This window comes from Crocuta crocuta, unplaced genomic scaffold (assembly GCF_008692635.1).
Source record: "Crocuta crocuta isolate KB4526 unplaced genomic scaffold, BGI_CrCroc_1.0 scaffold228, whole genome shotgun sequence".
Classification (NCBI taxonomy): domain Eukaryota; kingdom Metazoa; phylum Chordata; class Mammalia; order Carnivora; family Hyaenidae; genus Crocuta; species Crocuta crocuta.
This window is the reverse complement of record NW_027532820.1, coordinates 3,912,037-3,926,966: the sequence shown is the minus strand read 5'-3', so window position 1 is coordinate 3,926,966 and position 14,930 is coordinate 3,912,037. Positions and strand designations below refer to the sequence as shown.

At 37.7% G+C, this 14,930-nt stretch overlaps 1 protein-coding gene across 4 annotated transcripts in view; it reads right to left on the bottom strand.

Moving 5' to 3' along the window:
- DGKI (diacylglycerol kinase iota) overlaps nt 1-14,930 on the bottom strand; it is a 247,430-nt gene that overhangs the window by 162,609 nt on the left and 69,891 nt on the right. For all 4 annotated transcript variants that reach the window (XM_077781022.1, XM_077781018.1, XM_077781021.1 and 1 more), the window contains 4 exons: nt 9,661-9,716; nt 8,682-8,744; nt 4,160-4,233; nt 2,206-2,317 (listed from right to left, as the gene is read on the bottom strand). In XM_077781022.1, coding sequence (XP_077637148.1) covers nt 2,206-2,317; nt 4,160-4,233; nt 8,682-8,744; nt 9,661-9,716 — 305 coding nt within the window. The remainder of the gene's footprint in view (nt 1-2,205; nt 2,318-4,159; nt 4,234-8,681; nt 8,745-9,660; nt 9,717-14,930) is intronic.

Genomic DNA, 14,930 nt, shown 5'->3' with positions numbered 1-14,930 from the left:
AAATCCCATTCCTCTTCTCCTGGCAAAATTCATTCACTCTGCCACATTTGTTCATGCCAACTCCGGGAATCAGGCTCTCTGCTGTGTGGCAGATGCAGGCTGGAGTGATGGATATCCGCCACTTGCCGCTCCTCGCTGGCACTCCACGCTTTCCTGCCCTCCTTCTTGCCCTGGGATCGTGACCCACCTACACTTGTCTGACAAGAAAGAAGCCTTGTCCTCTGGCTTCTGGTTAGACTTCTCCAGAGGAAGGCACCAGCAGAAGATCTATAGGGCCAGGAAGAGTAAGGTCACCATATCTAGGGCTCCAGCTCTCTGCCTGCCAGGGTGGCACTGGCTGACTACTTCTGCTTAGCAAACACTATCAGGGGGTCCTTTCCAAATAGTTCTCCTTGGGGTACAGATGACTGCTTCCTTACCTTTGCACCTTCAGCTCAGGAATACACCACCATCCATTGTTCCTTCTTATAAACCTCTTTCACTATTTGTAGAGTCCCTCCATAAACTCTCCTCTAATTACCCAGTCTCAGTTTACTATCTCTTTCCTGTCTAGGCACGACACAACCGTAAACAAAAATAACCCAAGGAAGGCTATAAAAATGATCTGACATAGATATGGACTGAGAAGTTATAGAAGATGGACAGTTAAAGAACATTTTAGAGAGAAATGGCATATGCAATGGCCCTGTGGTGCAAAAGCAACAAGAGGTGTTCAAAGCTAAGCTTGACTTGAGAGGCTACTTGAGCTAGAAAGCAAAGAAGACAGTGAGAAAGGCTAGAGAATTAGAGAGAAACTCAATCTTGCAGGCCTACATTTAGATTTTGATTCTGAGAGTGATGGGGAAGTATCTAATATTCTTCCTGCCCTTCTAAGCCTATGTGAAGGATCATTTTCTCTTCCACATTCCCTGACAGCCTTCTGCCACATAGTCATGACCAGAAAGTTCTGGCACATTAGTAAACGTTCAATAAATGTTTACTTAATCCACAAATAAATGAATGAGCAAAACACACGCGGCCAGGTTTAAGGCTTTTTTTGGTCACCTCCAAGAATTCTACCTTGCACACAAGCTTCTTGAATTGATTCCTATATTTGTACTTGGCTGAATCTTTGCCTGTAATTAGCATAAAAGGCCTTTGGAGAGAAAGAGCTGAGTATGAGATACAACCCTGAAAATTAGATCCAACCAGACCAATCTTCCACATTTAACAATCATTTCATCCCAGAGATGGCAGATTTAATGAGCAATATCACCATCTCAGGTGACGGGCATTCTTGCCACAACCACTAGAGGCTATTCTCTTAGATCTCAGCAACTTGAAGTGATTAAGGAAAAGTCAGTAGGAATCCACAAGATGAGATGCTAAGAGTTGCTATGGCTTGTTTAGAACAAGAAATACAACCTTCTTACCTGCAGCCATCAGGCATACCACACACCAAGTGCTAACCACGGGCCGTAAGAAGTTTTAAATTTTTTAATTCACTTTATAAACTGATAGTGCAGCCTAATTTATACCACATAAGGTGAGATGCATAATTTTTAACTGGTTTCCTCATCAGTCAATAATAGTTTGAAATACACAGCTAAAACCTGCTGGAAACTACTGTTATGCTGTAATTCACAATTTGATGCATGCAAACAAAATTAAAATGCAAAGTTAATCTCAATACTGTAGCAAATGAATATTCATTAACATCACAATAATGATGTCTTTCTTTATTCAGGTATTTTGTGATAATGGAGATGTCCACATTTTACTTAAGCAGGCAAGATAAATAGAAATGCAAATAAGCACCTTTCTTTCTACCTTAACGCTCTAGTCCTTAGTGAAACAAAAAGCTATCAAATGGCAAGGTTTCTGCATTAATGCTAGAATGTCTGTGGCATAATGCTTTTTAATTTCCTTAAGCACTTTGTATTTCACTGTGGTAGAAAATTAACCAGGATAATTAACAAATAATACTTATTTTTGAAGTTCATACAAGTGTGCACAATTTTCTTAGCGACAATAAAGAGTTGGGGTTTTTTGTTCATGTTTTCCCCAAGCATTTCTGTATTACATAAAATTTATAAACTGGTAAAACAGGAGAGAAAAATTAAAGTCTAAAAATTAAGTCTAAAAATTAAAAACCAAAAATCTATGACATGAATAAACTCTGTGACTGAAATGTATTTCATTTCAATAAAATATTGTACTGCTCACCAAAGAGGCCATAGTGAATCCAATTACTTCAATATAACCATCATCATGACGCTGAGGTTCAAAATCATGGTGATCTCCTGGGTTCCCCCAGGGCATTGTGCCAGCACAATATCTGCAAGATAAGATTTTAAAAAAGAAATAAATTTATTCCATTCCTCTTGTGATTGTTATTAGGTATTACCTTACAGTGAGATCCAATGTGTATCTCACTTAAGAATGGTTTTCTGGGAGCCCCTGGGTGGCTCAGTTGGTTAGGCGCCTAACTTCAGCTCAGGTCATGATCTCGTGGTTCGTGGGTTCAGCCCCGCGTCGGGCTCTGTGCTGACAGCTCAGAGCCTGGAGCCTGCTTTGAATTCTGTGTCTCCCTCTCTCTCTGTCCCTCTCCCACTCTTGCTGTCGATCTCTCTCTCTCTCTCTCTCTCTCAAAAATAAACACTAAAAAATGTTAAAAATTAAAAAAATAAAGAATGGTTTTCTGTTCTTGGTGTATACTTTGCATTAGAAAAGAAAATGGATTTATCATTTCCAAATATCCATCTGCGGAAACGGACCAGTTTTATAATAAAAGCATCTTATGGCGCCCAACTTTCTCCTAACCCATTATTTAATAACATTTCTCACTCAGTGATCCATTATGTCTCTTTTCTAGGCTATGCCACGAGTTTCAGAATTTGGTCTTGGAGGAAGGCACTGCATGCCAGCAGAAAAGGGAAAGGAAACTGTGGTGGGTAAGCAGTGGTTATTATGTGCGGAACTAAGACAATAAATAACCGCTGGGAAGGTAAGCAGTGAAAGGTAACTGAAGAAGAGTGAGGAAGGTAGGCAGAAAAGACAAAAGATTAAGAAAAAGAAGGAGAAAAAAAGAAATTGGAAAAGTAGAGGAAGAGGAATGGAGAGAAAGCAAGAAGAAGCAAATGAGAAAAAATTAAAGAAAGCTAACCAACAATGTTTCCTGAGTATCTCAGTCTTTTACTTAACTTTTTAATTTATTTTAGAGAAAAAGAGCATGAGCTGGGGAGAGNATGGACCCGGACACAGGGCTTGATTCCACAATCCTTGGGTCATGATCTGAGCTGAAATCAACAGTCAGATGCTCAACCCACTGAGCCACTCAGGTGCCTCATCTAGGTCTTTTACTTAAATGATGAAGATAAAAGTCCTTCTGGAATAGGACTGTAGGTAACTACATTGAGCACTGCCAAAAAATAATCAGGAGGCTATAATATGCTTTCCTAGCCATAGATTTACATACAACTCTCATTTCAATTAAACTGGTCTAAATAGAACTTATCTGCAGATTCTCTGTCTTGAGTTGTGTGTTTGTGAATAACAAAGGGTCATAGATCCATCCCTTCCAAAATCTTGGCTGGGGAGCCTAGACTCTAATTTTGTACCACTGAGATAATGTGCTTATTTTGAGTCTAGTTAATCTTAAATATCCCTTTCTCCTGAGGTATATAATAGCACCAAAGAGAGTTGACATCCTGGCTAGAAAATGCTACTCTAATTGATCCTGTTTTTTTTTTTTCAAAGCAATCATCTAGCAACAATTTTGAATGTGTTCCATACTAAAATCAGGCTGGATGGTTTCCTAACAGCTTTTGGGAAACTGAGAGCAAGTATTTATTCAAGCCTATTATTCTTGGGAGGGAGAGGGAATCAGTAATTGAGAATTACATTAAAATGTTCCAGTAAATAGGGGTGCCTGGGTTTCTTAACGATGGATGTGTATACCATGCATGCCACATCACATTAAAAGACAAAAAGCACCCACCACAGAGAACACTAAACAAACCAAGTAAAACAAAATTGTCAGACCTAGAAGCCCCCAATAAGTCAGTAAGATAACTTACTTGCACTGTTTATACCTGGAAATTTTCTATAATGAAAACTGATAACCTCAAGATAAACAGAGCGCATATAAAACCGAAGAAAAAGTATGAACAGAGCTTACCTGGGTATATTTAAAAATACTATACACTGGAACTTCAGTTCCTGAATCTTTGGAGTGAGATCTGTTCCATCACACTGCAATAATCAAAGCAGAAAAGGGGGGTTGAAGTGGCCACAAGTCTAGAAACATTATCAAAAGATAACTAGGTTGACACAGTGGCATATATCATGGTCTTCCCCCTGCCCCCAATGCTGTGTAAGTGAATGTCCAGTACCATGAATGAAAATGTAGAAACAAAGCTGCCATTTGACCAAAGTAATTTTTTTTTTTCTGGTCTCACAAACAAAGGAATTGCCATCATTCTTAATCTTGGATTATTAGGCATTTTGAATTGTCGTATCAACATTAAAAGATTTATGAATCCTTAAGGAAATAAAAAGGAAGCCTCAAGTTCAGACAGTAGTGATCTCCACCATAGTTATCTGACCCAAACAACAGGGATGAATATAATCATTTATTTTATTTGCTTTCTGAGCTCAATTTTTATTCTGAAAATGTTAAACACTAATGTTTTGAAAACACTTTAAGAGGAATATATACTGCACGCTTTTAAAAAACTGTTATAAATTAGTGGTATCTCTATTAGGGATTTGCTCCTATATATCTAATATCTTACAGACTTGACCGGACTTCTGAGATAAATTGCCTTCCTGGATCTGGACATGACCCTGGGTGTTTCAAGGGCGTCAGGCTGGCCTGGCCTCAATACCTCTGTACAGAGTTTCCCTTACCGGTTAGCACTTTCCTTGAGGATCCTCTGACTATTCCCCTTTCCCGTTTCCCACAGGTGACAAAAGTCAAAAGAAGAAACTTCTAGTCATGACAGAATTTTCAATGTCAAAGGTGTACTTTTGTACTTGCTCTCCCCACATCTTTATCACAGAATTCCCCATTATCTTCCCCTTTGGAGTGCAGAGTAATGTATTCCCAAGCTCCCTGCAAGCCTGGACTTCTTTAAAGAGCTCTAAAGACTTTAATCTAAGAACAATGACTCTACTAGTATTTTTGTCTCATTCTTTTCCCAGCTGATCTTAATACAGCCCAATATTCATGAGCATGCTCCAACAATTGTTTCCAGAAAACATTAGGCCTAAATAAACAATATATTTTAAAATGTTACCAAGAAAGAAATCAAATTCTAGGTATTGATTGAAGGTGTTTTTACAATACTCTCAGATACTAAGAAAATATGAAGTCTCCCAACTTAAGGACTTGAAATGAGTTGACAGATGACTATATCAAGGGAGATATTTTAAATTATCAAAATTGAATGTTGTAAATAACTAAAACTTTAAAAATAGGATCTGATGCAGGCACCTGGGTGGCTCAGTGGGTTAAGCATCTGACTATGCCTCAAGTTATGATCTCGTAGTCTGTAAGTTCGAGCCCTGCATCGAGCTCCATGCTGACAGTTCAGAGCCTGGACCCTGCTTCTGATTCTCTGTCTCCCTCTCTCTCTGCCCCTTCCCTGCTCACGCTCTGTCTCTCTCTCTCTCCCAAAAATAAATACACATTTAAAAATTTAAATATATATATAGGATGTGATACATTAATAGCATACAAAGCAGTATTGTTTGCCTTACAGAAAGAAACTATAAAATTATTGTATTTAAAATAGAAATCTTTTTTAATTTTCTACTTTTTCTTCCTGGAAAACATATCAGTGACTGGGAATTCATCAAATTACATAAAGATGGGTACCTTACAAAGTATCGTGCTTTATCAAGTTTTCTTACATATTACTACCTTTAAATTTTGCATCTCTTTAGAACAACAGCTTTCAACTTTTCTTCTACTTCAAACACACAAAGGAAAATATCTGCATATAAAATAGGTTCCTGTACACAAGCTCTCGTATTGATAAGCCATAAAGAAAACAGAGGATTTTGTTGCTGTCCTGTGCTTTTTTGATGTATTATTCATACAAACACTTTACACTTATGGGAGAAATTAGCAATGACTTAACCCTGTGGCAAAAACGAAATGGTCTGTTGTTATTGATACATCGCATCAGTAGCTAATCTTCTATCCTTTCCATCTCTCACTCAAGAAAACATACGGTGATGTCCTTATAGAAATATCTGGGGTCCCTGTGTGACACATCACATGGGTCAGTAATTTTTGTTTCAAAGACATGTCTTATTATGCCTGTTTTAAACAAGGAAAGTAAACTCTTCTGAACGATTACGTGATTCCCCCCAAAGTCATATACCTCGTAAAGGTAGACAGGACTGAATCCCAAACATTTAGATCTTGTGTCCAATATTTTTTTCTCCTCACACACAAATAAGATAGGGTTACACAAACAAATCCACCTGGAATTTTGCTTGTACTGGCTGATATCAAATCTTTCCTGTTACTTGGCCACCATTTTTACTTCTTTGCAAGCTTCCTTTAATTCCTGCTATATAACCTGCCTAGGAGTGAGACATTCATCATCAAGAGGGCTGTTAGATGTGGGAAACAAACTGTCTAGTGGTTAGGGAGTATATGGAGTTTCACTTGATTGCAGCTAACTTCAACAGTCAACACTATTCAATATGGCCACTGCCCCTGGGCATGTGCCGCCGCCATTCCTCTAAGTGTGAAAAATACTGGAAAAACAGGGTAAGTTTATTTTTGTCTGGGTTGCCAGTGGCTGAAGAAACAGGGGAAGTCTGATGGGAGGTTGCTGAAATTTTAAGCTATTTAAACTTTATAACCATAATTTTATCAATAAAAGAGCTTCATAGCTTAGTGGACCAATGTCTTTCTTGCCTCTTGCTTTAAGAAGGCAGTACCTCCATTTTCAAGAATCACTATGACTAAAAGATGCTTGTTTTCACTGCTATCACATGAGAACTGAATTACCTGAAAGTGATGCCAAGGGTCATGTACAGCAGTGGTAATGGCCTCTATCTCTTCTTTCAACTGATTTGACCAGTTTGTTGGCATATAATTTTTCATAACATTCTCTTAAAATCCTTTGTATTTCTGTGGTGTTGGTTATTATTCATCCTCCTTCATTCCTGGTTTTGTTTGAGTTCTCTCTCTTTTTGTCTTGATGAGTCTCACTAAAGGTTTATCAATTTTGTTTATCTTTTCAAAGAACCAGCTCCTCATTTTATTCATCTTTTTTCTATCACCTTTTTAGTCTTTATTTCATTTACTTCTGCTCTAAGCTTTATTATTTCCTTCCTTCTACTGGCTTTGGGCTTTGTTGTTCTTCTTCTAGTTCCTTTAGATGTCAAGTTCCGTTGCTTGATGTTTTTCTTATTTTTTTGACATAGGTCTGTATTGGTCTGAGCTTCCCTCTTAGAACTGTTTTTGCTGCATGGTGATTACCAATTTTAATTTATATCCTTCTCCTGCTCCTCTACACACCCATATATATTTTTCTCTATTCTAATATATTTCTGCTATTTTGTCCCCTCTCATCACATATTCTATTCTTTATCTATGCTATGAAAAATTCAAGCATTGCTATACCCCACTTCTTCTTTCTCATTTCTTTTTCTTAGACAATTATGTACAACAAAGTTTCATTTGCTCCTTTTTAATTTGGTTACTAAAAGGAAACACTTTATGTCTTTCTTAATAACTAATAATATGCTACTTTAAAATATAGCTCCTCAAGTAAAGGTAACTTTCCCTCTCTCATGCCTCCAAAGAATGTGTGTCTTAAACCCGAGATAGCAACCCAAGAAGAAACAGCACCAAAAACAAACCAATCAACCATTCAGTGGTGAAGAACCTTAGCCAGACTACAGGCTACAGAGGGAATCATAATGAAATGATAAAAATAAAGGCATTTTTCTAAAATGGAGACTCCTCCAAATAGCCCTGGAATAAAGATATCTGTTCGGTGAGCATCTATTTCTACATCAAGACTCAATCAACATCACTTCTTTGATGAAAGTTTCCCTGAACCCACCATGGTCAGTTTCCATTTCCTTCTTTGTACCACCACTATATTGCATATGTAGTAAACAACATTAATTAAATAGTATTATGCAATGACTTATATCCCCTTTCCTGTAACTGAACTGTGTATTTCTTCAGGAGTGAAACTAGCTGTCCATCCATCCACCAATCCAAGACATTTCCCAACACAGAGCTAAATTCTCAGAAATGTTGGTTGAGTGAACTACATTAAATCATCTCTGAAATTCAGGCAGCCCATTGATTAATCTAAGTATATAATCTGGTATTTGGGGTACATTTTTATAGTATATTTATATTCAAATGAAATGAAGGAAAAATAAGATAAAAAGAGAGGGAGGCAAACCGTGAGAGACTCTTAAATATAGAGAAGAACCTGAAGGTTGCTGGAGGGGAGGTGGGTAGGGGATGGGCTAAATGGGTGATAGGGATTAAGGAGGGCACTTGTTGGGATGAGCACTGGGGTTATATGTAAGTGATGAATCACTGGGTTCTACTCCTGAAATGAACACTACACTATATGTTAACTTGAATTTAAATAAATAAAGCAACAACAACAACAACAACAAAAATGAAATGAGTCAATACATTCAGTACTTACAACAACTTTAACATGTTTGGATAGATCTCGAGAGCTTCTCTGTAGGAAATCCGAAAAAGCTGCCTACACAAGGAGAAAAAGAGGGGGAAAAAAAAAAACAAACAATCACATGGTTATGCCAAATCCTTGCTTATGTATTATAGATAGTTCCTAATGCTTCTAAATTATTCAAAAATATAAAACAAGTTCTTTTTTTCCAATGAATCCAAAATAAAATGCAGTGGCTGTCAAGATGAAAACTTTGTTTTCAAACTACAACCTATTTTAAAATTTAAGAACATGGTAGAAAAGTGAAAAGGTAGCTAATTCCAAGGACCAATATGCAGATTTATTTTGACAACCTTTCTTGACCTCTTACTTAACGACAGGGTGCTGAAATCATCTTCAACTTGCCACCAAGAATGTCTGGCTTTACCCTCTCCCCTTTTATTTCAATTTTCTCTATCCAGTGGTATAAATTAACTACATTTTCTTTAAAATCGGTATTTTTGGAAGCCTTCATGTCTCCCCTCTTCCTAGCCATTCCTGCTCAAGGATGCTCCTGAGAAGGAAAAAAGATCCCCTTCCCTTCCATGAGAACCTGTATCCTCTATCAGTTTCTCTTCCCAACACTGATGTATATGTTCTGCTGTTCAAACCACATTCCTACCCAAGACTTTACACACATCTTTCAGTCTGTCTGAGTCTCCCATTCTCTAAATTGGCTTTGATGTTTTTCAGATCACTCCTTGAATGTCATCTCCTCAGTACAACATGAAGCTTTAAGGCTTTAAAGTTCAAAGATGATGAACACCAGCTCTCTTTCTACCAACTTAAATATATTTACTCTTAAACCAAGACATTAAACCTTAACCATAATAGACATAGTTGTAAACATCTAAGATGTGTAATTATTTTTTAATACAGTTAGTATCCTTATTACCGATCATGAATTAGTATTAAATAATATGGAATCATTATAAATGTGCTGTATACTTACCCCTGCATAGAACATTTTATTTCGAAAACGACTGTTGAATTTCTCTGGATTTGCTTCTGTAAAAGGAGAAAGGTAGTTTTGTCATAGAGACCTCATTAAAGGTAGTAGTTTCCATTAGCACTCTTACTTCCTTCCCGTCCCTCCCCAACTCAACAGCCTTATCATCTTTTCCTTAGTTATAGGCCAGCTGGTAAAGTTGTCCATTGCTACAAAAGTATAGCCCCCAAATGGCAGCATCAGCGTCAATTAGAAGCTTGTTAGAAATGCAAGTTATTAGACTCTGCCCCAGACCTACTGAATTATAATGCTTAGGGGGCGATGTCTAGGAATCATGATTTAACAAGTTCTCTGGTTGATTTGCATGTACATTAAAAGTTGAGACACTCTGGNAAAAAAAAAAAAAAAAAAAAAACTTTAAAAAAAAAGAAGTTGAGACACTCTGAGGTGCCTGGGTGGCTCAGTCTGTTAAGTGTCCAACTCTTGATTTCGATTCAAATGAACCGAAATGACCTCACACTTGGTGGAGTCAAGCCCACGTCAGGCTCTGTGCTGACAGTGCTGAGCCTGCTTGGGCTTCTCTCTTTCCTTCTCTCTCTGCTCCTCCCACACTGGTGCCCTCACACACACACACACACACACACTCTCTCTCTCTCAAAATAAGTAAATAATTATTTTTTAAAAAGTTGAGACACTCCGGACTCCATTCAGAATAGAGGGTTGGCAGGAACACAGGACGGGGTGAGATATGACAAAGGGAGGGTGATGAGGGATGATTACTTGCTCTGACTTCCATAGGGCATCTCTTCTATAACTATGCATGCAGCTTCCAAATGTAATTAAATGTGAAAAATTAAATATAAAAATTATAATGCATTATAATAAATGCTTTCACATTTTACTAAAACTCCAAACTACCATCTGTGCTCTTGTTGGCAACAGGCTTTGAAAAATTATCTGATTTGCTGGAAATATATAAATATACATATATGTAGGTGAACTGCTAACTGGACTCAGGACATAGAGGAGCAAAGGCTCTGGCTGAAAAGTGGTTTAGTTTTGAGTTGGATCCTGTTTGTTATATAAGTTGAAGGCTACAAAAAGGTTAAGTAAGACTCAGCATCAGAGAATGTTCACATGAATTCAAGGGATCATAAAATCCCCAAGTGAAATATTATTTCCTTACGTTCTTTCTAGTATAATTCCAAGACATTCCAAAGGGACCTACTGCTTTTCATTCTGCTATTTTATCCTAGATGCTCATTAATGTCTTCCGAGGTGAGGTCTTTCTTCAAATTGTTTTTCATCAGGCAGCGGGCTGACTAGCTGAAGCTGTTGGAGTCCTGGACCTACATCTGAATGGCACATCTCAACAACTGTCTAGATGAGGAAAAGTAGCAAAGAGCTTACTCACTAAGAGTGGGCAGAGTAAGAGCTACGTGATCTCAGGGCATGATCCTAGACAGAGCATCAGTAGGTTATTTTCATGATTATTAGAATATATTATTTGTACATGACATGAAAACAAGGTGAAAGCTTGCAAACTTTAACACCAAAGGTAGTATTTTGTAAATCAGCTCTTGAGAGTTTTTGTACGTTTATGTTTCTGTATCTCACATCTTGCCTTAAATATTCACTCTGTTCTATGGAATTGAGTAGTCTAAACCCTAGAAACAAGATAAAACAAGTTCAAGGTTAATTTGCAGGAAAAAGATTAAATTGGTACTAAAATGCTCTATCTCCCTGGTCCCCAATTGTGGACCCAGAATTCACCATTTTTTTTCACAGTCTGGGCCTTTAGGATAAATTTGGCTGCTGAGTAAATGTTTTGGGGTGGGGGGGTTGCTTTTTTTTTTTTTTTTATCCTGTCTTAGTCCAGATTTGGCTGGGTACCATTTTCATTTGCATTAACTCTTTCTTGCTTTTGTGGAACCAGAGGCAAAATTAGAATTTTTGTTGCTATGCAATTTATCATGGGTACATAATCCCTAATTTTAAAAAGAACAAAAGAAAGAAAGTCAGATTTGGCTATCAAGCAAGTCATAATAAAAAATTGAAAACGACACATACATTCCTGGCACAGAATTTTTTGAGGGCCCCAACACCCACAGCTATTAAGTGAATTATATATCAACGATTAACATTTACTTTTTGAAAACATTACTTTATGGTTTGGAAAGATTCACATTCTTAAGAGGTTTTCCTATGAGCCTAAGTTTTTTTTTTTCTTTTAAAGAAATAGTTTTGTCCCAAGAGATATAAAACGTTCTGCAAGACCCAAAAAGACTAGAAGAAAATTATGAAATAAACTGAGTGCTTGGTGATTCCATTGACACAGCTGATGAAAACAGTCGCTTCAGGTGTAATTTAACTAGATTAAATTCAATTAATACGAAAAACTAAACCAGATCAAGACACTAGCATCTACAGAGGTGTCAGAAAGATAACAGGGAGGTGCATCACACCTGTGCTTTTAGCCCAGAGAACAGAAAAGATGGAGGTAAATTCTGTTATCTCTCCTAATAGTATAATGGTATCATACTATGGACTCCCTGATTGAACCTGCCTTAACAATTAAACCCTTTTTCCATTTTAATATTTACCCTATTCTAAACAGCCTCAGAAACAAGGGTTGCCTGGAGCTGAGAGAGATGTCAGCTAGTATTAGAGCTTTGCACCATAGCCAGTCTATAAGAAAGCAAGGGGTAGCTTGCAAGTAACAGTACTTAATCATTTCTTATTAGCTCTGAAAGGGTTGAGTAGCTGAATATGTCTACGTATATGCATAAGAATTGACAGGTCTTTGAGAAGGACCAAAGAACATGGACCCCCAGTGTACCAAGGGGACGTACAGAACTCAGAAAGGAGCAATAAGAAAGTTGAAGCATCCTTGTTCCTTAAGGCAGTTGTATGTGCTAATTGGTATGAGGTCAACCATGAAAGGCTATTCTCACGAAATGCCAGTAATACTCAAAGTATACCAAGACTCCAACAGTGGAAGTGTCCATGGCTTATTGCTGCAATTCTTTGATTGCCCATCTTCCTCTTCCACAAGAATAGGGTGTAACTGAGTGAGATCTAAACACGGACTGTATATGTCTAGGCCATTAACCTATGTATAATATGACTGGACACCAACATTAATTGTATTAGTTTTCTATTCCTGAAAACTTGGCAGTTTAAAATATCTATTTATTTTCTTTTATTTTTATTTATTTTTATTTTTTTTTATGTTTTATTTATTTTTGATAGAGAGAGAGAGGCAGCATGAGCAGGGGAGGATCAGAGAGAGAGGGAGTCACAGAATCTGAAACAGGCTCCAGGCTCTGAGCTGGCTGTCAGCACAGAGCCCGACGTGGGGCTCGAACCCACGAACCGTGAGATCATGACCTGAGCCAAAGTTGGATGCTTAACCGACTGAGCCACCCAGGCACCCCTAAAATATCTATTTATTTTCTTATCTTCTAGGCCAAAATCTGGACTGGGCTCTCCTGAGTCCTCTATTTTAGATCTTACAAGGCCAAAATCAAGGTGTCAGTCTGTAGGGCTCTTCTCTGGAGGCTCTAAAAAGGATTCACTTCAGTAGTTGGCAAAACCTATTTCCTTATGGTTGAAGGAATGAAGTTCTTTTTCCTTGCTGGTTGTTGGCTAGGGTTCATTCCCAACTTCTAGAGCCCTCCTGCAGACCTTGGCTTGGGATCCCCTCTGCCATCAAAGCCAGCAGTGGCACATCAAGACCTTCTCACACTCCAGATCTATGCACCTTCCCTTCTGCCACATCTCTAACTTCCTGTTCAACTTTTCACATACCTTTTAAGGACTCACAGTATTATGTTGGGCCCACTCTGATAATCCAGAATTATCTTCCCATCTTAAGATTAGCTAATTATTAACCTCAGTAACATTTATAAAAAGTCTTTTTGCCATGTAAAATATCCTAAACAACAAGCATGACAGCAAATGGCAAAGGTCACAGAAGCCAAAATTCTACCTACCATCGCCCACCATCTGGCCCCCATGATTCACATCCTTCCCATATGAAAACTGTTCATTTTTCAAGGTCCCCAAAGGTCTCATCCATTAGGGCATCAACTCAAAATCCAAAAATCTCACCTAAATCTATTAGCTCAAACTTCTCAAATCTCATCATCTAAATCACCCAAATGATTTGGCTTTAGATACAAGCCAGTTATAATGATAATAAGGTTCTGGGTATAATCCATTCCATTGATTTAATATATTAATCCTATCTTTATGTACAACACAGTAGCATCTGTACCATCAGAACAGGACCATAAACCCTACTTTTGTCTAATTGGTCTGGCATACTAAGGGAGATGTTCATAAACAGGAGTTCAACTCTATGTTTATAAAAATCAATAAGTAATTTGAACTCCAAAGAACTCACAGTTTCCATATTCTTTGTACTAGATACGTACCTAATCTTAAGACTTCAGCTAGGTATACATAAACGATCCCAAAATCTAGGCCCACAGTAACAATGCCACCTTCAGCTCAAAGTGTACACATCCAAAAAGATCTTTTCTTCCAATGTCATCTCCCATTAAGGACAAATATTTTATCAACATTATCCATTTCTTTAACACCACTGCAAAATCTTTCATTATGTATTAATTGGTCATCTAACCCATCCTTATCACAAGCTCATTTGTCCCTATGCTGTCTGAAATGCCCTCACCAACTCTACTTCTTTTCTACACACATCACAAACCTCCTTTATCTCTCAGCTCCCTCCTACCCTTTCTGGAAATTTTACCCCACTACCTTTTTTCTGGCAAACTCCTATGTTATTTATGGCCTATACAACTAATCGTGTCCCTGCTATATACACCTTTCCACTGTTACTTTTTATCTTATATATGGGGTCTATCTCCCAATTACACTTTCCGTTACTGTAACAGACACTTATTGAGATAGCCGCAGACTTGGCACAGGGAATATAAGAAGATATGGTCTTGTACCTTCATGAGTTAAGAGTGGAGGAGACAGGTTTGCAATTCAAAGTAAAACATCCCATTTTATATGCCAAACGAAGATGCCTATGTCAGATGAAGTGAGAATCCCACATAAAGGGAATGCTCAAAAAAATGTTCAAAGGCACTTGAATCTTGAATGAAGAACAGGTGCCATAAAGATGTTCAAGATGCAAAAAAAGATTACAGAGAACCTTGGATAGTGAGAGTTTCTCCAGGGCAAATTGTGTTCGAGTCTCAGTACCTATGCATGAGACTGGTTGTATGTCCTTTGCAGTG